Source organism: Acanthaster planci, linkage group LG04 (genome assembly GCF_054643075.1).
Source record: "Acanthaster planci isolate LZ-2023a linkage group LG04, COTS_SCS, whole genome shotgun sequence".
Taxonomy (NCBI): domain Eukaryota; kingdom Metazoa; phylum Echinodermata; class Asteroidea; order Valvatida; family Acanthasteridae; genus Acanthaster; species Acanthaster planci.
Genome location: NC_141780.1, coordinates 19966013 through 19987413, shown reverse-complemented (window position 1 = coordinate 19987413; position 21401 = coordinate 19966013). Strand labels below are relative to the sequence as shown.

Sequence of the window (21401 nt, the reverse complement as noted above, 5' to 3'; positions counted from 1 at the left end):
CCATGTTTAGCAACAGGATTCATCCAGTCTTCTCAGGTTTTGACATGGTTCTTAAGTTCATAATTGAATGGTTCCAGTTTGTGTACGCAGAAGTGAATCTGTGCACTGCACGTTTCAGTAGGTAAACAAGGTGTCCATGTTTGCCATTTTGAGTTCAGAAATGGGGTTATTGCACTTGAACATGTAGTACATGAACCAAAGAGCCTGAACAAGTCCACAAGCCATACCTTCACACACAGTGTTTACAAGTGCATAGTTTTGCTGTGCGTATCAATTGCACATGGGCAACATACTCGTACATGTGTACATTTGTCTGATAGACATTATGAAAATGGTAGGCCTGTCGGTGCGGTACATCTAGAGTACACTTGAAGAAATACCGGCATGTGGATTGAAAAAGTGCCAGTACATGTAAGGCTTGGAGATGTACATGTACCGGGTACTTTGAATTTACCAGTATAAATGGAAATTTGGGTGATAGCTTTGCAAGAGGGGAGGGGGTCCTGCTTCTGTACATTTTTCTATACATGTAGAGGAACATTGATAGGATGATATAGTCAAGGTGATCTGGCAGATATTCATGATGTAGTCAGCACAATGACCAATTGTAAGCACTGCATTGATAGCATTAGCATTCCACAGACAGAAAGTCCCTGTTGATGTGCATAAACAACCCGGCTGCATGACCTTGCATAGCCCGGTGGGCAAGTTCAACATGTACAATGTACATGTACTGGTACATTGTATGCTCTGGTCACACATTATGCATACAATCCAGGCATACCACTACTGCACAAGGAATTTGTATATGACTCTGTGTGTGTGCATTTGCGTGGGCCAGTGGAGGGGAGGGTATGAATTGAAGTGTGGCTCTGCGGGCCGTGTGTCTAGGGAGAAGACAGCCAGCCATGCAGTATTGTTACAGGGGTGTGTAAGCCGTTTTGCCTGGAAGGCCAAGAATGAGTGAAAGAGTTGAGATAGCCATGTCCCCACCAGCAGATTTCAAGGAATGTTTACCGAACAGCAGACTAAGCTGAAGATAGCCTGAATGGATGAGATTTTCATAACATTAGGTGAAAAAACGGATGAAGTGGGAAGAGAAATAACAGACGTGTAAATTTGAAAATTGCAAATTGATCTTGATGTACCAATGTGGGAATCGCATCAAATCGAAAGTGATATTAACTTGTAGTCTGCTGTCTGAAAATTAAAATAACCTTGAAAAGGGATCGCAGGGTTGGTTGACATTAACAAAGCAATCATGGCTGACCCACTTGCCTTGCATTAGTCGGACACCTCCACATTCATCTCACATGGGTAAACTCCAGTCTGGCTGGCTGTTGGCGATGTTGTCTGAACTTGGGCAAGAGAGGGAAAAGGCGGGTATGTGCTGGCAAAAATGCAGTCTGCACATGAGCACTGCTATGTCGAAATCAGGCCAGCCTAATTTACCCTAAGTACATGTGCACTGTACGTGCCAGTGTATGCAACTTCCCGCAGAGATACATGTACATGTACAGGAGTAGTAAGTTTGTACAAATTTAGATAGTGGTGGACAAAAATGAAGGTATCTTTATGCATGTACATGATACCTCTCTGTCTCTGCTGTCTGTCCAACGACTAAGCACTTAGAACTTCAAATGTGGCCCATGGTACATGTAGGCCTACATGTACAGGGTAGGATTTACATGAAATCATGTATAAATTTGCATGTACTTTGAAGATGGTGAAATCTGTTGCATTACAAAAGCAGTAAGCGTATTTGATTTCCTTCCTGCAGTATATTATCTTTAGTTTATTCACTGTATGGTTTGTGAACCTTACTTCTTTGCTTACTGTAAATAAATATTTTTGGGGGGTAGGAATACCGCAGTCGTGACATTTAAACTTGTTTGTACTATTTGTTTTGATATGGTTTGAATAGGAATGGAGAGGAAAATCTTACAAGTGTCATGATTTTACGAGGATCTCAAACTGGAATTGTTAAAATAGGCACCGTCTCAAGACTGCCTGATTTTCTTGAGTTGCTCTCGAGTTGTTTATTTTTTTTTTCCCCTGAAACACTCTACTTCTTAGATGGGATGAAAAAAAGATTGGGGAAGAATGTTGCAGTGATATTGTCACGAGTTGAGACAACCCCTCACTGAAGAAAATGTGAGCAGAGACATGGCCTCATCCAGACCGTGATTAGATCACAGTTTGGTTTTGCCAAGCTCATCAGGCCCTTAATTTGGCCAAATTAACCCCTTCCACCAGGAGCAACAGCCAAAACATGTTTCCCAAGAGCCCTACAAGATTGACCTGCGATTGCCAGAAATAGTTTTACCAGATCTCAGTGCTGTGGTCCAGTGCTTTCCAGAGTACCAAGTTCTGTCAAATATTGAATTGGTTACAGGGTAACAAAGCTGAAGTGCATGGGCATTGGATAGTAAATGCACAAAGGCAAGGCTCTGGACTATCAGTGTTTAATATTGTGAGACAAAAGCACTCTTAATAACTCTAACAGCCCTGAATCCTCCAAATTTTAATATGATTTTGCATACACCCTAGGGAGTTAAGGTTGTAAAAGAACTCAGCGGAGTACTGATACATGTACGTGTAGAGTACTTTTCTTCTTTAAAACTTAGTTTCATGTTTGTGTTGAAAATCTTACCTTTGTGCATTTACTCATATCAGTGCTACTAAATGGCAGTTGTTCTCGAGCTCTTTTCCTTCCTAAACGGCTCAGTGAAGTACTACATGTACATGTGGGTCTATTGGACCACAGTGCTGCCAGACCTGCCAAAGGAAAAAGTTGCACTTCAAAACTCTGTCGCTATTCTGTCAACAGGTGGATTTAGAGGGAGTTTTTCCAAATAAATTGACGCTCCCTCTCGGAGGAAAGTTGACATTGTGTTCCACGTTTGATGATTATACCGGTACCTAGAGACAGTTTCTCACATGCTTTGTTCATGTGTATTCTACCTCCATGGTATGATACAGTAATCCCGTTTACTGTACTTAACGTTTGCTTGACCAACGCATAGAGGTACCACTGTGTATAAAGGTACATGTGCAGGTGTTAACTGCCATTCTCATTGTGCTGTCGTTATTCTTGTGCATGAACAAGGCTGCGTGATTGGAGCATGTGTGTTCATGTGGTCACGCAGTTTTTGTTGTCATGTACATGTACAGCCTACATGTAGTTCAAGGAAACAGAGACCCATTTTAAGCCAGATTTTCCCCACTATCTGTAGTATTACTAGTTGTCAGATCTTTGGTATATTTTATGCGTACGTTGTACACGTACTTGTCTATGATGCCTTATTGATGATTTTTTCCTCTACAAGTGCAACGATTCTGTCGTGGTTGTTGTAATGTACAATGTATTAAAGTGCACATGTAAGATTTTCCTCCGAATTCATGTGCAGTACATATTCTGTATAATACATACATGTAGGCCTACTTGTATTTATATGCACACGTTCGTTATTTATTCAGTTCTTATGGATTAGTTCATTTTGAATTATCCCCGTGGTGTCCAACTCCTAACCATATTGAATCTGATTTTATTGATCAATCTGACCACAGACTACAGAGCTGAGCCAATGTGTGTTTACCAAACATTGGCTTGGAGTGTTTGCAGAGTTCTGGGTTTCACGGGACACGCAAACACGAATCTCAGAAAACATCTGCCAAACTGCCTGCTGAAAGCAAACTCTTGGGAGAAGGCGGCGACCCAACAACAAACCAGTCAATCACACAGACGAAAAAAAAAAAAGAAGAAAAGTTGCTGCCCTTGTCTCCCCCCCCAGGTCAGACAAGATTTGAGCGTTCAGCCTTTGTGAAATTATCCTCGCATCATTTGGTTTGCTACCACTGACGGCCCTGAACTAAAGATTGTGGTTCTGCATAGCAGAACAGCGTGAATAGTCCTAGTCTGGTAGTTATTGAGACTCAGTCATGCATAATAGTGTTTCCCCAGAAATTGTAAAACCACTCTAGGTATGATCACTTTGCCAGCTGCTTCAGGGCACACAGGTACATGTACATGTACTTAGTGTGTATATTGGCAGGGAACTTCTCAGATGTACATGTAACTTGATAATCTCCAATTATATACATTTACTTATACAGGGAGTGCTGTGTATGTGGAGGCTTCCTGTTCAGATATGATAAAATGCACATTTGTAATGACACATACATGTGCACATGTAAACCAATATATAGTACACCGTAGTTATTGTAAAATCCATGGTGTAAAGTGTGGCTGTGTAAAGACAACAGTATCCGTATGTCTTGGCCTGCATTACATTACATTTACAATACAATGATGCACAGTATACATGTACTTGTAATGGTACACACATGTACATGTATATTGTACTTTTTACCTGGTTATTGGGACCGTGCACAATTTGAAAATGGGCATCAAATGGGGATTGTTTGTCCTCATAACTCGGTCCTGACTCTCCTTACAGTGTCCCCTTAACCTGGGGAAGGCCCACCGGTACCTGTAGTTTCACACAGTCCTAGACAGAGCACACACATGTACATTTACATGTACATGTGTGTGAAATGTTCATACATTATGTCTCTATGTACATAATACATGTATGCATTAAACAAAGGGATGAACATACATGTACATATACACATGTACATGCACTGGTACATGTGCATTATTTGCACATTGGAAAATTACTGGTAGGCAATATGGGAATTACTGAATCTATCTTTGTGACCAGGTCCCACAAAGGGAGTTTATACCGTAGTTGCATCTTAAATTTTTGTTATATAAGATACTTTTACTTCACCGATTATGAATTTGAATTAGTTTAGTAACAGAATGACATTATTTTATTTATTTAGCATATTAACACATGTACATGTGCATTGCATGTGTAGCTAGCAGTCTGTCCTGAAGAGTAGAAATGATATTGATTCATTATTTTCGATGATCAGCATTTAAATATTCCTGAACGACAATTTCTGCAGAAGGTCCAAATACGACAGCAGTGACAAGCCTTTCTTGAACCTAGCGGGGAATGCTCTTACTTTAACATGCACTTCTCCTTCTTCCGGTGTTATTCCTCAACCCAGTATGCCTGTGGACTTGCCTCTGCAAACTCACAAAGTGGGTGGTCAGGGGGTATTATTGGGGCATCAAGGGATAGAAAAATAGTTGGAGGATGCTGATAAGAAAAGGGAGTTATTTGTACAAGTCATGTTAACGGGGACACCTGCTGTGGTTGAAGGGGATTGCATGGCTGATTAGTGATCCCTGCTCCAATTTTGCAGCTTGGACTGTTGAAGTTGGAGACATGTTACTTGTCTGATAGCCTGGGTCATTATTTGTGAATACTATACCAACATTCAACCAGGACATGAGTGGGACAAGGACCTGCATTTGAAATGTAGCCCATCCCGTCCATTATCTTTGTTTCTAACGTTCCTGTTGATGAAACTGTTGATGAAGCTGACGATGCAGGTGTTCATTTAACTTACAATATGTGCACCTGTGTACGGGTACACATACATGTAATTGTTCCAAATCCACAACTACATATATCCTCCGGATCTACCAAAATCCATGTCCTGATTATTCCATTTGATGCATTTGGTTGGAAATGACATTTGTGTTACCAAAATCTCATGCCTGTACATGCAAAGTGCCTGCCATGATGAATTTCAAAGTGAGATTGGGCCAAGTGCAGGCACTGGTTCATGGACAATTACATGCATATTTCCCCTGGCATAGCTAGAGTGGTCAGTACATGTCCATGTATACTGGTAAAATTGTGTACAGATTTAATGACTATATGAGTTTACAGGGAAACTAGGTATGCTGTTGCAACCAATTTTCTTTGAACTGGGAAACTGTCATACTAACTCCACAAAGTTCTTATTGCCCGGAAGCTCTGGCATAAACTTCTACGTGTCATGATGTGAGGATGGTGTACATCAAAGGACATGAACCCATTCTCGTTTCCTTTGCCTGAGCAAAGCCCGTGTGCCCGGCCCAGCCTTAAACATGATAATGCATTAATGGTCTAGCTGCCAACAGTATCATTATTGGCTCCCTGGCTGTACCGGTTCATGTACAGCACGGAGCTATGACTGTCCAACAGTCAAAGCCACACCTTAAAACCAGACACATTATTCATGTTATCTGTATGTACACATCTGGACTTGTTCAGACCAGGAAAGCAGTGAACAATTCAACTACCAGTGGCGCATAAGTGATGACTGTAGGATATTCTACATACATGTATTATAAATAATCAACCAAGGCATCAGTTGTCTCACATTCTATTGTGTTTTTTTTTTTTTTTCAACAAATGGACATGTACATGTACCAGTACTTAGAATCACTTGGGCACCATAAAAAATGCTGTTCGCTTCAACTACTTGTCAATTTGCCTTTGAGAAAGATTCTGCTGGGATCAAAACGTCAGGCCCTCCATATTTTGTGATTTGTATTTTAAGTCACTGTAGTCAGCAAGCAGTTTGCAGCAGTTTTGTATTACATATCTCTGATTAATTTTTAGCTAGGGGGGGATATAAAGTTGAGTTTCTCCGTACTTGTAGAATTGAAATGTGGACCCGTGTGTAGTTGTGGTATCGCAGATTTTCTGCATTTCTTGCAGTTTTGCCATTGTACATGTATATGATGTGATCGTTCCACCAATTACTCAAATCATGTGAATTAAACCCATACCAGTGCATTTTGCACCAGTGGAAAAAATTTCTGCGGGCAGTTCATGTCCAAAGTGCCTCTTTATTTTTGAGCCAAAAGAAAGCACTTCAGTGAAATGCACACGCACATGTATGCTCAGTGTACATGTACATTATAGCCCCCCCCAAATATGGGTATTGTACATAAATGTGATGCTGTGAATTGATGTTGAGGGAAATTGCCGTCTGCCGGTGCACGAGTTTACTTTCCGAAATTTGTTGACTTACTAGGCCTACGCATCACAGGCAGATTTTTTTGTGCGTGAGCAGTGTCACTTTTGAAAGCCTTTGACGCTACAAGGAGCAGCTCAGTTTTGAAATTTGGCACTTTGTGGTTTTGTTCCCAAAAGTTTGGGGAAGCCGTTTGGAAACAGTTATGGTATAAATTTTTTCTACTGAGGTAGCTCATCTTGGACAGTTCACTGAAGGGATACTTACTGCAGATGTAAGGAAAATAGCTATGGGTAGCTGTCCATGCTACTGTTATACTTGATATTAACTCGGTTTTTAAAAGAGGTTGTGAGTTTAACATTTTTCCATTAATTTAATTTTTTATTAATTTAGTGCATTTTTAAATATTTGTAATGCGCATTAGAACATTTCTATGATTACTGCGCAGTGTAAATGCATTGTTATTATTATTATTATCAAACTTGAAAAGGCAGTTGTCTAGTACAGTTCATGGATTTATGGTGTGAACGAAAATAAACGAGCCCTGGTTACCCCGAATAATGACTTTATTTTGCTCATGAAATTGATAATGCAAGTACATGTGCATGTATTTTAGGATGTAAAACCACTCGCCCCCAAAACAAATTGGCCAGTTGTTTGCTATAGCAGGAAAGGGAGAGACTCCAAACTAGTACAAGTACATGTACTTTGCCATTTTCCGTGCAGGACTGTTATACATGTACGTGTACGTGACGGTTCCAGGAAAAACCATTGCCCCTCATCTGACCCACAAACGATCAAACGGTAACTCTAACTGCTGTGTAAGAGAAACTGAAGAACAAAACATTCTCAGACACGTGCATGTGTTAGCAGAACGGGAATAAACTGAAAAGAAAAGGATTTGATAGAATCTGGATGCTGAGAGTTAGGAGGAAGAGCAAGAAAGGAAGAAAAACCATACAATATTCATGTATGACGAGAAGGAATGAAGACATTTTAGGTGACTTTTCAACATTATTGCACATCATTGTTCAACTGTTCAAGCCGGAGGGGAGTGTGGTTGTCATTTGACATTCCTTACCGGTAGGTCAGTCTGGACATCTTATACACAAATTCATGTATACTGTGTGAGTTCACTCATAAGAGAATGGTCTGTGTTTGCTTTTCCTATGGTTAACTTGTCCAGATACCCTGTTTTTCACTTCAAGGTAAATGGACACCCACTTTTCAAGTGCCAACTGAGACAGGTGCACATGTACATGTACGAAAGGAGACCATGAGGAGACTGTGTTTAAAATGCATACATTATGAATTTACATGTACATGTACATGGAGTGTGAATACCTACCGGTACATGTACATGTACCTGGGTGTGCTGGATCCATGTACAGTGACCTCAGACTTAGGGTCATAGTTATTTGTTTGTCTTAATGCAACAGAGACTGAATGATTCAATTGGCCAATTAAATAGGTAGCTGACACATGTCCAGGCACTGTAATTGAGAGGTCGTTGGACGGTCTAAATATGATTACACATACATGTACATGTTTGCACTGGAATTACCCTCACCAAAAAAAATGAGCTCAGACTTTTCTACTGGTACGTACATGTATATATGTTGGACTGGATTTTTTTTAGCCTACCTTCACTTTAATTCACTTATTACATGCATTAGTCAGGTTTGATGAGTAATCCCTGCTCATTTGCATACTATTTATAGCATTCAAGGGAGGGGAAAAAAATGTCTAACATCTGACTTGCGATGTTATTGTCCCACTTTTGTCCCAACGCTTACGGTGTTTGTGCCATTACATGTAGGCCTACCATACCGGTATATTGCACAATTTCTCTCTCTTTTTTTTGGGGGGGGGGTCCTGTTTGAATTGCCTTTTATGCTTGGGCGAGCAAAGCCTGGCTGTGATATTAGCTGTCTCTTTCTCCCTCCCCCCTGCCATTTGTCCACTTGTACCTATAAATGGGAGGTCATGTCGCAGGAAAGCACTTCGCTTTGAACTGGCAACCAACAAATGCCGGTCGCCTGACTAAAAAGTATTGTTTGTTGTGGGGATATTTGTAGGTCCGGGGATTTTTACTGGAAAGAAAAAAAATATCGATCAGGCGCCAGCTTCATATTTTGTGCTCTGTGGGTAAACTTGCTTTTAATCGTGTATTGAAAATGATTGATAGAGACTGTAGTCTATTTCAAGTACTGCCAAGTTGATTTGTTCTTGGTTGGGATGCTATGGAAATTGGAAAATTGTCCCAATTGGAATATTGTCCCACAAGTCCAAACATTATTTCTACTCTCCTATAGTTGCAGTACAGTTGTGGAAAGTTGTAAGACAGAAGTGGTACTGGCATAGTGCTGTGAGGGCTCATGTATTTCTGGAGAGGTGGATTTTGTAGAAAAGACAAAGAGCTGTAATTTTTATGTACTTTGTACGCCTGCCTTACCATCCACAAGTGCAGAAAGTGAATTGGGTCAGGCTTAAGTTAGAGGGACATTTGACAGTACAGGTGCACACTGCACAGGCACATGTACATGTACATTGTATGTAGATGAGGTAGTGGTTGCTGTGGGTCTCTGGACCTCCTGAGAACATTTACTGACCTGCGTCCTGTATACATGTAGACATCTACCAGGGTACATGTACATGTATGTCCTCCCTCCTCCCCAAAACACCATCAGCTGTTGCTGAAACCTGACTTTATGGTCTACTTGTGGTGCTCTCAGAGTGGAAGAGGGCAGAATGGAGGAGGACCCATTGTGCACGCGTCAGCAGAGGTTGGCAACATCACATGTTCCTCCCCTGCATTTGCCTGGGGCTTTCCTGCTGCTTTCCTGCTGAGATACACAGGGTTTCATTCAGTCTTGAAATGACACACTTCTTTCCTGTTCTGTGGTTAGTGAAGTCAAGCAATACGCTGTATTGTTTTCCCTCCAACAAGGTGGTGGATTTGATTTCAATGTTCATGCCGCTAAATATCATGTGTTCATGGATGTAAATGTGTACGTTTCCATGCAATGAATTAGTGTGCAAAGAGGAACTGGGAATTTATATGAATTTAGAGATAGAATCGTCCTCCTCTTTGCAGCCATAGTGCACTGCTGTCATTGGGTTGATTTGGGTTCAATTTTCAAGAGCAGCAGTAGTGGTGTAAAGAAATTCTAAGTCTTCACCCAGATCTGAGATTTGGACTGGAAATATTTTAGTCTTAGGCCGTGTCCGAAACGGGCTTCCAGAGCTACGGCTAGGTCTACTGTCTGGGCGTCTCCACGCATTTCCAATGGAGCGAAGACTTAGACCTAGCTCTAGACAAGAGATTCGGATGCAGCCTCAGTTTGCACACATGTAGCAGTACAGTGATTTGATAGAGAATTTGCTGTTATTTATGAGAAATAAACTCCACTGTCTGGTTTGCACATACATGTACACGTACTGTGTAAGACATACCGGTTGACTGTAGGTTGCTAACCAAACGTTTCGTCTACTGCAGTGGTGGACGATTACAATGAATCTGTGTGGTCATGTGGTCCTTCTACATCGTTTGATCTGACCCTTTGGTCCACTTCCATTGTTGTATCAAACATGGTTGTACTGACACTATGACATTAGACATGTATACATCTACGATATGTGACCCGCTCTGCAAAAAGGGTATTAAGTCGCGCAATGCCAAAACACGAAATGGCCTGTTTTATTTGGAGAGGGCCAAATTTCTTCCAAAATGTGATTTTGCATTTTTTCCGTTAATAGTTTCAAAAAAATTTATATTCTCAGAATTTGTGACTACAAACATGGATACTGATGAATAAAGATGAAACATTGATCATTCAGTAAGAAATCTTCATAGCATTGTGTTTTCAAGCACTACACTTTATGAGCTTTTTCTCGAAAAGTGCTGTTATTCAATCCAAAAATGTGGATATAGAAATGTGTACACACATGTATCTCTGGAACGCAGTGCACTACAGGGGTCATTCGTATATCAAATTGTAGCTTTTGATGCACATGTACATAGCAGAATCCAGCCGTATCAAAAACTCATAACTTGAATCTGGCAACCTACATGTACATGTAGTACCCATATTTCTAGAGCCGGTCACATTTAAAATGTTGGCCTGCATGTACATGTACATCTACATGTACGGTACATGCATAGCTCGGAATGTACATGTACAGTACATGTACATTGCACAACGATACACGCGCAATGTACATGTACTCACTGTGAGGTTACAAGGAGGGAAAGTGCGAGGGGGGGGTGGTGGCTTGATTGCAATTTGCCCTCCAGCCAATTTCATGCATGCGTAGTCTTCTGTTTTACAACATTGAGCTCCCTGCCAAGTCTGGCAGGGCGTAAACAAGTTGGGGGCCCCATACATTATTGCTGTCACACAAGCACTACAGGCACTGCGTGTTTAGTGTACGGATTTATTCAGGTTCAACTTGATCAGCATGTAAGCAGTGACAACATGATTTGTTGTTTGGGATTTTTGAAAATGGGTTTCAGGAAGGATTGCTTTTGTAGAGATGTTCCCACCCTTTTCCCCAAATTACAAATTGCATTCTGTGTAATTAGGAACTTGACTAAATTGTTTTCAAATGTTAAGTGTACCGGGTAGGTTAAATATAACCATATTTTTGTGTTCAGGGATTTTGATGGAAAAATTGGAATGGAATGTTATTCTTGGCTTCTAGTACGAGATGTGTACATGCATATTGTTGTTTTAAAATGACAGTTCTTTTTACCTAAGGTACCAAGAACCAATGCATGGTACCATTTTGATGTTAGCAGGAAACACATTGCAAAAGTCACTGCTTCCAGGCGAGAAATGAATTTTGAGTGCAGAACTTGAAACCAACAGGTTTTGAAATACATTTATGCTTGTGTTTTTGGGGGAAACCCAGTAATATTGCATGTACACGTACAGTGGATTCAATTTTGTGGGAAATCCCAGGCATTGTTCACCTTCAGGTGGGCTTGTCCATGAATGCCCTCCTTATCAACTTCAAACAATGTCCAGGGGAAAACCTGGATGATATTTTTGAATGCGTTAGTGAATGTTTTGGAGAGGCAACAAGGGCTTTTCCCCAACAGCCTCCATTTTGGAGAAGCATCCAGAGATAACAAGCAACTGTCGCCATAGCGAAATGTTGAGGCACCGTAAATGAGGAAGGGATCGTCTTCCTTGAGTTGTCTTTCCCCCCTGTGAGTCACAAAGACAGGTTTGTGGCAGTAAATGAGATGCAGTCATTCCTCTGCTTGAGTTCAATCCCCAGGTCACAGCAGCCTTTCTTGTCGAACTCTCAAGACAGGAAATATTTGGTCCCGAGGCTCGTGGGCATTTAGCTGCCAATCATGACTGCATGTGTTACCTGTGTGACACTGGAATTAAAGGGACTCATTGATTTGGCCAGACAACTGATGTAATGGATCCTCAAGAATTTTTCCGAGAACCTTCTAAATTCTCTAAAATCCAGCAACAAATTTCTTATTTGGAAGAGCATCACTTCTTAAGGAGCATCAAGTCCATCTTAGTATACCGGTACATGCACGTTCAACATTTACTATAGTTTTGTTCAACCTTTACTATATTAAGGTATATGAAAATTTTGTTTGAAACACCTATTGCAGACCAGTTTTTAGTGTCAATATCGTAATTTTGTACTATTTTGAATTGTTAAAGTTTAATCATTGGAAATCATTTACAATTCAGGATTCTGGCTATGAGGAATTGTTGTGTAATACATTAAAGCATAATCTGGATTGGTTGATTGAATGTCATGATGGGCTTGGATGGATTGACTAATGCTGTCAATTTGTTTATCTTTTGTGAATGATGTATTTACAGCCAAATGTACGGCATACGCTAATGTGGGTTACAATTGTACTTTTTGTTAGTTGAGGCGTATAAACCAAGACGTATATATCATCATTGCTAAGCTGCGAAGTGGATGAGCCATGTATTTTTCTCCTGGGATTACAACCTCCAAACACATACATTACGCAGCACACACTGTACATGTATGTGGACTTAACTGCATGGATTGGGGAACATGTTGCTCATGCGCCATGGTCTTAGGATTTGACATCCTTGGTACCGGGTATGTTAGAGAACATATACATGTACCATTAGTGTTGCCGTGGATACCCCTCGCAGTGGTAAATTTGGCTGGATTCAGAGAGGGTTTGGGCAGAAATATCTCAAGTTTCTTTAATTGGTGATGGTATAATGTTTTCATTTTCTCTTTTTATTTTGGCACTATCTTTAGATCCATAAGATTCCTGTGGAGGACTGCTCCGCTCACACAACCTGTGAGGATTGCCTGGGAATCGGCAATGGTGTTGGTGACCCCTACTGCGGCTGGTGCTCACTTCAGAAAAAGTACATTTCTACTCAATCTTTCTCCCACACAAGCATGTGTAGAAGCTTGCAATAAAGCCGTGTTTGCACTGGACTTTTTTCCCAGTGGATTTTATGGAGCCGACGGTCAGAAAAAAAAAAGGTCAAATGTGACCACTGTCCGCACTTGGACTTTTGACCGGGGAAAATTTTACCGAAACTGAACTGCAGGAAAAGTAACCCAACTGGCAGTGCAATGGCTTATGAGGGTGCTTAGAGTGACCTTTCTGCATTTGTTTGTTTCCTTAGACACAACATTACCATCCTCATCATCATCTAGAAATGGTGCACTCTTAACACCAGTTAATATATCCAATATATTGGAAATATTTGCCACATGCCACACCACAGCAAACTGTGCAATGCACGTACGTAGTTTCACTGTACATGTATGAAATATGCCGTTGTGCTTGGGCGGCATGCACGCTCCACAGGGCTACTGTCCTCTGCGTTTCCCAACTCGCGCTGTCCTGGACTTTCCGTTTCGGGAAATTGTCCCAGGAATTTTTCGTGGTCAGAAGTTGGCCATTAAAAATGACCGGACTTAAACTGAGAAAGGTAGCCATCATCTTGGTAAGTCCTGTGTGAACATGGCTAAAAACCAGAACAGGCGATCACACTTAATGTAACAGTAGCCTCTGTGTAGTGTTGTAATTGAGCCCCCAAGAAGTTCCTGCAAGCCCATTACAAGTCTGCCATAAGTCATTCAGTCTTTAGCCAAGTCGCAAAGTACCCAAATAAACTATGACAAAACCTTCCCTCTGTAATCATTCACTGTGCTACTTAAATGTATGACTGGTCTAGTGAGAGGACCCGTAACAGGACTTGTGAAGGGACTTGCTGAGGGACACTAGAGGGACTCAACCACAATACCGGCAAAGAGGTCTTGAATTGGTGATTATTTTAGAATCATTTCCCAAACTTCAATGTCTCACTGCCACATGCGTAGGTTTGGTTGCCAAGTTTTCAGAATTTGCACTTACCGGTATGCATGTTTTTAAAAAGGTGCATTTAGACCGTTTGTCGTTGTGCACAGTGGAACCCCGTGTGCATACCCAGATCATGCAATAGTGTAATCCACTGCGTACTCATTAAAAATCTACCCATCATCTTCAATCAAAAGGCAACACAGTCCAGAGTCAAATGGCCTTGAAAAATACCAGAGACTGCAACATTGCTCATCATCAGATGTCATATGCATGTAATCCAATGATGGAGTACTTCTGCTTGTATGTGTACCTGGACATGTCATTTGTGAGTGCAGTGCACTTTAAAAAAATGATTATCTAGCAGACCGGTTGAATTTTTCATTGGAAATCTTTGAAACGGCATGAATAATTTCTGAATTACATCATTATGAGAGGATAAGCAGACAGGGTATGCAAGAAGAGATAAAGGTTTCTTCTTCATGCTGGCATTGAGAAATTCGAGTCCGTCGGTAGGCCTCACTGTGTTGGTAATCATATCTTCCTACCGACCCGCCCCAACATCCGCCCAGAACCGGAACTAGAAATGTGCACACCCGACACCAATTGACAAACTCCAGATGCACATGGAAATGTTTGCGGCCCTGGTCCTGTAGCAATTTCCTGTGACTGGGCAACTCTTCTCCCACCTCCCCGCACGCTCTGTAAGCAATATAGTTCAACAAAGGCAAACCAGTTGGCAGTTTGGTACATGACTCCGTTGAGACTGAGAAAGAATTTTTTCCGCCCACAGCTTAGAAATGATATTCGGTTTGTGGCGTTCACTGTAGCTCCTCCCTAAGGAAATCAACAAGGCCTATGGGTGCATAACTTTGCTCACGGTGCACCTTCAATTTATTGTTCAGAAGCAATTCTGAGAGGATAAACATTCCTCTCTCTACAGGAGGCCTCGTAAACGAGTACCGGTATCATAGGCCATGTTCAATAACCCACTTGAAAAATGAAGGCATCCTCTCTAAACATGTCTACATTTACCAGTTGTGATATAATAGAAGACAGAGGCCTTCTCATGAACATGAGAAACAATTCCCCACTTCCCGGAAGAGATATATTTAGAAACAGGAAACACTCCCCTCACACCCGATCCCACCCCCCCTACTTGTCTTGCTGTGCGGTATAACCATTGAGCTGCCGATACGTGGGGACTGTTCCTAGTCCATGGGGTCAGAGGTTATACCCACCACTGACATACTACAGACACATACCTTGGGGCCCACAGGGGGTCTTTGCAGATATCATATAGGGGCTGCAGCTTTCTGATAATGCGGATCAAGTGTCATTTTACAAATTGATGTGTATATTTTGCAATGATCTGGTTGCACAGAGATATCTTTATACAGCTAGTATTGAACTGACACCATGTATATGTAAATTGTAATTACCACCTTGTCTCCTTTTGACCAAGTGCATAAGTATATTTGTACAAATTTGAGTTTGCAGGTGTAGACCAGGTTCTTGCTGATGTTTTTTTCTGACCCAATAGGTCACAATATTTTCTCAGCCATATTTGAAATTGAATCTTAAATTGTATTGCTTGATAGTTCATTTTTCCTTTGTGGTCTGTGGTTCCAGAGGATAACCTTTCCAAGGAAAATCTAAAATTACAGTCGGTCTGGATTCCATCCCGTGAATCGTAAGCATGGAACCAGACAAAGATTTCTCATGGTAAATGAAAGTTGCAGCCCCCCCCCAAAAAAACCCCACTAACAGCAAGCGTGCTTAGTTGCCATGCTGATACAAGCACAAATGCACATCAACTCTGGTTCAGGATCAAACATGCATTATCTTAGCTCATTGTCTTGGATGTCCCTATTTCTAATAGAAACTATGTTTTGGATGCATGTACGCCATGTACTTGCAGTTCACCCCTTATTTTTGGGAAGTCTTTTCTTTGCATCAAATACCTTTCTTTGGTGGGATAAATAGGAAATTCCAGTACATTATGATTTAGCTTGTTCTTGTTTGCAGTCCTCATTGCAGGATCTACCGATGCCGTACGGCACAAATTGTTACAAAGTCTACCAGCAGTGTTTCCAGTCATCTTTTGCAGCAAACTGTCAATTGCCTGGTTGTGTCGCTCAATAGCAGACTGTCATTTGATACTGTGGTTGGAAATGAAAAACAGAACTCACAATCTAATCTGAGGGCAGAAAAATGAAAATCCTTGCTTTGGATTGGCTGAAGAAAACGGCGTGTATAAAAGAATATTGAACGGAACTCATTTTCAAACCGTGCATTTCTTTTGTAACTGTTTTCATATTATTCAGAAGAGGATTTTGTGTTCCTTTTTTCTCTCTCTGTTCATCCCGCACGTTGTGTCGTGGACGCTCTATTGTTCCTGTAAATGCAACCTGAGCTGGCACGAATAACATTCGAGATGACTGATTCAGGGCCGTGTCTAAACATGTTTATTTTTGCATTTTCACATTTTTTTTCCCTTCTTTTTCTGTGGCAGCTTTCGTTACCACCGAAGATCGGTTTCAGTGTGGATAATTGATCAGTCACCAATTGTTCCCAGGAATTCTCCAGAATTTCTGGGGTTCAGTGTATTTATTTCTCAGAGCAATGCTGCACTTAAGTTACAATGCCTGTTATTGTTCACGCACTTCATTTAATTCTAATCCCCAAGGGGTTTTAAAAACTGTACTGAAAATGTAGGAATTTGGAACTGTGATATGGTTGAACCACATGTATATTTAACAACCCATACCAATATGACTGTTTTGATTTCTGTCATTGCTCATGGGTGACTGTATTGGAAGCTGCACAAGTCCTTGTTTCATTTTCAAATTATGTAGTCTTGAAAACACAGTGTTTTAGGCTGAAAAATGTTATCTGAATATCTTGTCAGTGGTATGATTTAAAGAATCAGATTTCATGCCTGTTAAGACTGACTTCCCTTTATGCGTTGAACTTTGTTCTGGACATTTCTTCAAAAAGAAACTAAGTTCTGTGCCCACTTTTCTGTCTTTCGCTTTCGTTGAATCCTTGTAGCTGCACAAGACGGAGTCAGAGCGAGTGCGTCGGGTCAGAGGACCCTTCCAATCTGCGCTGGCTGGGGAAGCTGGACCAGTGCATTGCCATCTTATCTGTGGAGCCGCTCAACACGCCCAGCACCAGAACGCAAGAGGTAATTTTAGATAGTCGGGGTAATCCGGCATGGCTGGCCTGACTGTAGGGGATTTGCCCCTCATTTCTTGTCGTTTAACTACCGATCCAATCAAGCCGCTGCAGTGTGCCAGCTCATCAGACTAGTGTTTTTCCCCCTTGTCGAAGGAAGGAGTAGGTAACAGTTGCATCAAACCTTTCACCTGAATGTGTATCTCTAGGTGAAATCTTGTCAAAAGTGTTGAAAGACATGTTAGCTGGATATCTCAGTACTACATGAGATATCAGAATCTCCCATCCATATGCCCTGTGCATGCCCCTCAAGCAGTCATGATGTGGCTAAGCATTTCAAGAGTACATGTACTTATAAAATTCATGTAGATAATGTATTGGCTAAATATAAGGGCCTCTGTGGGCGGAAAGTTGATAGAGAGATACTCCAGTTTACTGTTGTTAAATAACATCGGAAGTTGTTTGTTTGTTTGTTTGTTTTTTTTGCAAATTTACACGTGCACTGGTATACAGGTCCACACTGCTGGTGTGGAATAGTTGTATTTTTAAAGCTGATGCTTATCCTGTCGATTTTGAGAGGAAAGAAAAAAAAAAGAAAAAACCTGGAAAGGAATACAGAAATTCCCTCTGAATATTGCAGTCTGCTTACTGAGATGTCGCTGACCACTGATACATATGTAATCCGTATCAAGCTCAAGTTGACTGCAGTAGACCCACACTTACGATGGGTGCTCATCAAATCAGCACTCAGTTTGGATGAACAGAGTAATATTTCACCTGCATCCAGGAATGCTGGAGTGCTTTGTCAACAACATCTTTGTCTTTTGTACACAATCGCGTGATTAAATACGTGTCAGAATTACATTTCATGAGGGGGTCTCTGATGTTTCAAGCCCATACGTAAGAGGGGGGTGGAGGGGACGAGGGAATAGTGTTTACACTGAACAACTTGTTCCGACTGCTGTGGAAAATATGGAGTTTGGGATGACGGGAGTTGCAACTATAACCTTGTAGGGTTTGTGTATTCATGGGAGCAAAACGTGTAGCAGTGCACGTTGCAAAAATATTTTTAAGGAATTGGCAACAGAAAAAGGAAAAAACGCGCAGATCACATTGAGTCAAACTGCACAATATGTTGTTTGCCAACAACCTTTGTAGATCTGATTGTGAATCACTGTTGTTGAGAAACTTGTTAACTTTAAGTTCAACAAACTTTAGACAGAGGTTTGTCCTGCAGGGAATCTTAAAAAAAGAAATTTGTAAATGTAGAAGATGAAACTTACAATGTACTTTCTTTAAGAAGGCTACATGTGGTAGTAGTATTATCTTTGGTTTTAAACATGCAAAATGCAGCTTTTACAAACTTACTGATATCAGTTTCTTAAAGCCCGTTAAGTGATTGGTTTTCCAGCCAAACATTTACATGCAGGACATCTGGGTTTGTGTGGTGAAGTTGACTTTTGTTCAAGGTTGGTCACTTGCCGATCTTCCTGCTCTGAAAGCCATCCAGATATTTTTTGCTGATTTTCCGTCTTTCCTTCCTGTTTGGCAAGGTGCACTGTCATGGAGACTGGAACAGTTCACCTCATTTCAGTTAAATATTGATTAGGCTTCTAGCTTCAGTTACTAGAAAATTTACTTGATCTCATAGCAAGTGAATTGAAATCAAAAGTCAAATGAAAAATAAAGCTTTTTGCAGACCGCTAACAAACAGGAGTGAACCGATGAATTCGATCATGCAAAGCTTAACAGTAAGTGGGCTTGGTGTTTTGATCTTTTGAAAATCCTCTAGAAAGGCAAAACTGAAAGTAGATCAAAGAGGCCATGATTAGAGAATCAATTCCATTTTTGGATGGAGAGAAATCAAAACTTGGCTCTGTTGTTAGTGTTACCTGGACAGTTTATTATGCACTCTTGTATTTTGACATGTTCTGGATGTTTTGTATGGGTGTTTTCTCCTGAAAGTGAAATGGAAAGTGTCTTAATGGCATTCTGCTGGCAAAATGTCGGTCTCAGTCCTGATAAAGTGGGGGCTCATGAAAATTGGGGCAGAGTCCCAGGACTTGCCTTACGTAAACGGATAATCACTGTAGCATTTACCAATTGTAGCGTTCTGCACCTTGCGCAGATAAATTGCTGAATGACGCACAAGGAAGTAGCATTCCTTCCTTGCCAAACGCTAGGGTATTACTCGCCTGGGTTTTATCGGAACCAGCTACCAGTTTGCAACAGAGTCAGATTTCCCTGAAGAACCACGATTGCCGTCGAAAACCTTATGCCAATACATGAAGCATTTTGCCATTCATGCGTTCCGCTGCCGTGCCGCTACACTCTTGCAATCTAAAATAAACCTGAAGTTATTTAGACAGCATTCTTGGGACACAAATCACACACGAGCTGTTCTTTTTCTTTCTCATGTAAATCAACATGTATGAGAAAGCACGGGAAGGTGGGCTCTGTTTTCAGAAAAGTAGTTTGGGGAAATTTGCTAAAAAGTGTTGATAATAACCCCCCCCCCCAAAAAAAATTGGAACTGGTAGATGTCATTGCGGTCCCTTTTGAGGAAAGTCTACAATTTTAGCACAGTTAAAGCAGCATAGTCGGGATACAAATAATAACTATTTGTTAAATCATTCATCAATTTCTTTCATTACAAATGCCTGAAAAGATCCCTACAATCTGTTCATTAGCTTATTTGCCATTTTGTCTGGTGTAAAGTGAAGACTAGAAGTCCTCTAGTCCTGAATCCTTTGGGCTTCAGCGGATGTTCTTGGGTGACCAGCAGTTTCCTCTAATCATTTTGATAGCATTTGATTTTTTTCCTTTGTGTTTTATCGGTATCTCCCAAGAGTGAAGAAATTTCTTTATCTGTCATAAGGAGTTTCATTTTTAGTTTGTTGTTCTCGTCTGCCATTTCGGGTGAAGACCCTTATTAGAGTGCCTTCGATAGTGCAGCCGTGCCTACGATGGTATTTAACATTCGAAGTATGTACCAAGGATTCGAGCTGTTTTCACGATGCAGCTGCATGCCATTTATTGGGATGAATAATTCATGACGTGCCACTGGCAGTCCACCAATGAGATGAGAGGGATTTATTCAGGTGTTGTATAATTGGTACATAAGTCACCTCATTCTCCGGATCTTTCTGCCATGAGGACAGTGAACCTTTCTAGTCCCTCCCACTGGGACCCTCCCTGCTCCGTTTGGAGAGGAAATCTGGTATAGGTGATGCAGACTTTCTCCTGAGAGTGGGGAGTCAAACTGAATATCCAGATTTGGCAGAGACACGTCTAACGACCATCAGTCAACTCAGACTTCACCAGACTTGCCATGTAATTCAAGAGCAAAAAGAGGAAATCGCATCAGTCAGTAGGGCCCTGCTTTGGAGAAAAATCTGTAATTGTCAAGCATTTGGGGACTGGGTGGAGGTTCAGCCTGGCATTTCCTTAATGTGTTGGTCTTTAATTGCATTAGACATCAAGACAGCTGTAGTTTTTTTTTCTTGGGGGGAGGGGAAGCCTCCAACATTTTACCTAAAATACACAGATATGCTAAATGATAAAGGGGCATAATGGGTAAAAAATAAATGACAACAGATCTTTTTTCATGTCCAGAAAAGCTTGTGACCTTCCGAGCACTTATACCCCGGATAGTTACCCCCAGATAGTTAGCCCCGGAAAAAGCATTTTTTATTAACACTGTGCCCGTTGTCAAAAGTGTTGCAGTCGAGTCCCTCACAAGTTATTCAGTCTCAAACCAAGTTGCAAGCTATCAAAATGTGACAGAAGTATTCCTTTGTCAGTATTCATTCCATTAATTAAGGACTGGTCTTGTGAAAGGACTTATGACCAGTCTTGTGAGAGGACTTGTGAAAGGAGTCGGACCTTACTTAAATCTGTTGTCCAACTTCAGGTCCCCACAAGATTTGCCAGTGTTAGGAATATTTTATTATTTACTGCATTTTAGAAAAACTTTCATGAGACGAGTAATTGGTAA

General features: G+C 41.0%; 1 protein-coding gene across 5 annotated transcripts in view; it reads left to right on the top strand.

Moving 5' to 3' along the window:
* LOC110986460 (plexin-A2-like) overlaps positions 1–21401 on the top strand; it is an 80391-nt gene that overhangs the window by 22216 nt on the left and 36774 nt on the right. For all 5 annotated transcript variants that reach the window (XM_087136186.1, XM_087136190.1, XM_087136189.1 and 2 more), the window contains 2 exons: positions 13168–13280; positions 17279–17414. In XM_087136186.1, the coding sequence (XP_086992312.1) occupies positions 13168–13280; positions 17279–17414 (249 nt within the window). The remainder of the gene's footprint in view (positions 1–13167; positions 13281–17278; positions 17415–21401) is intronic.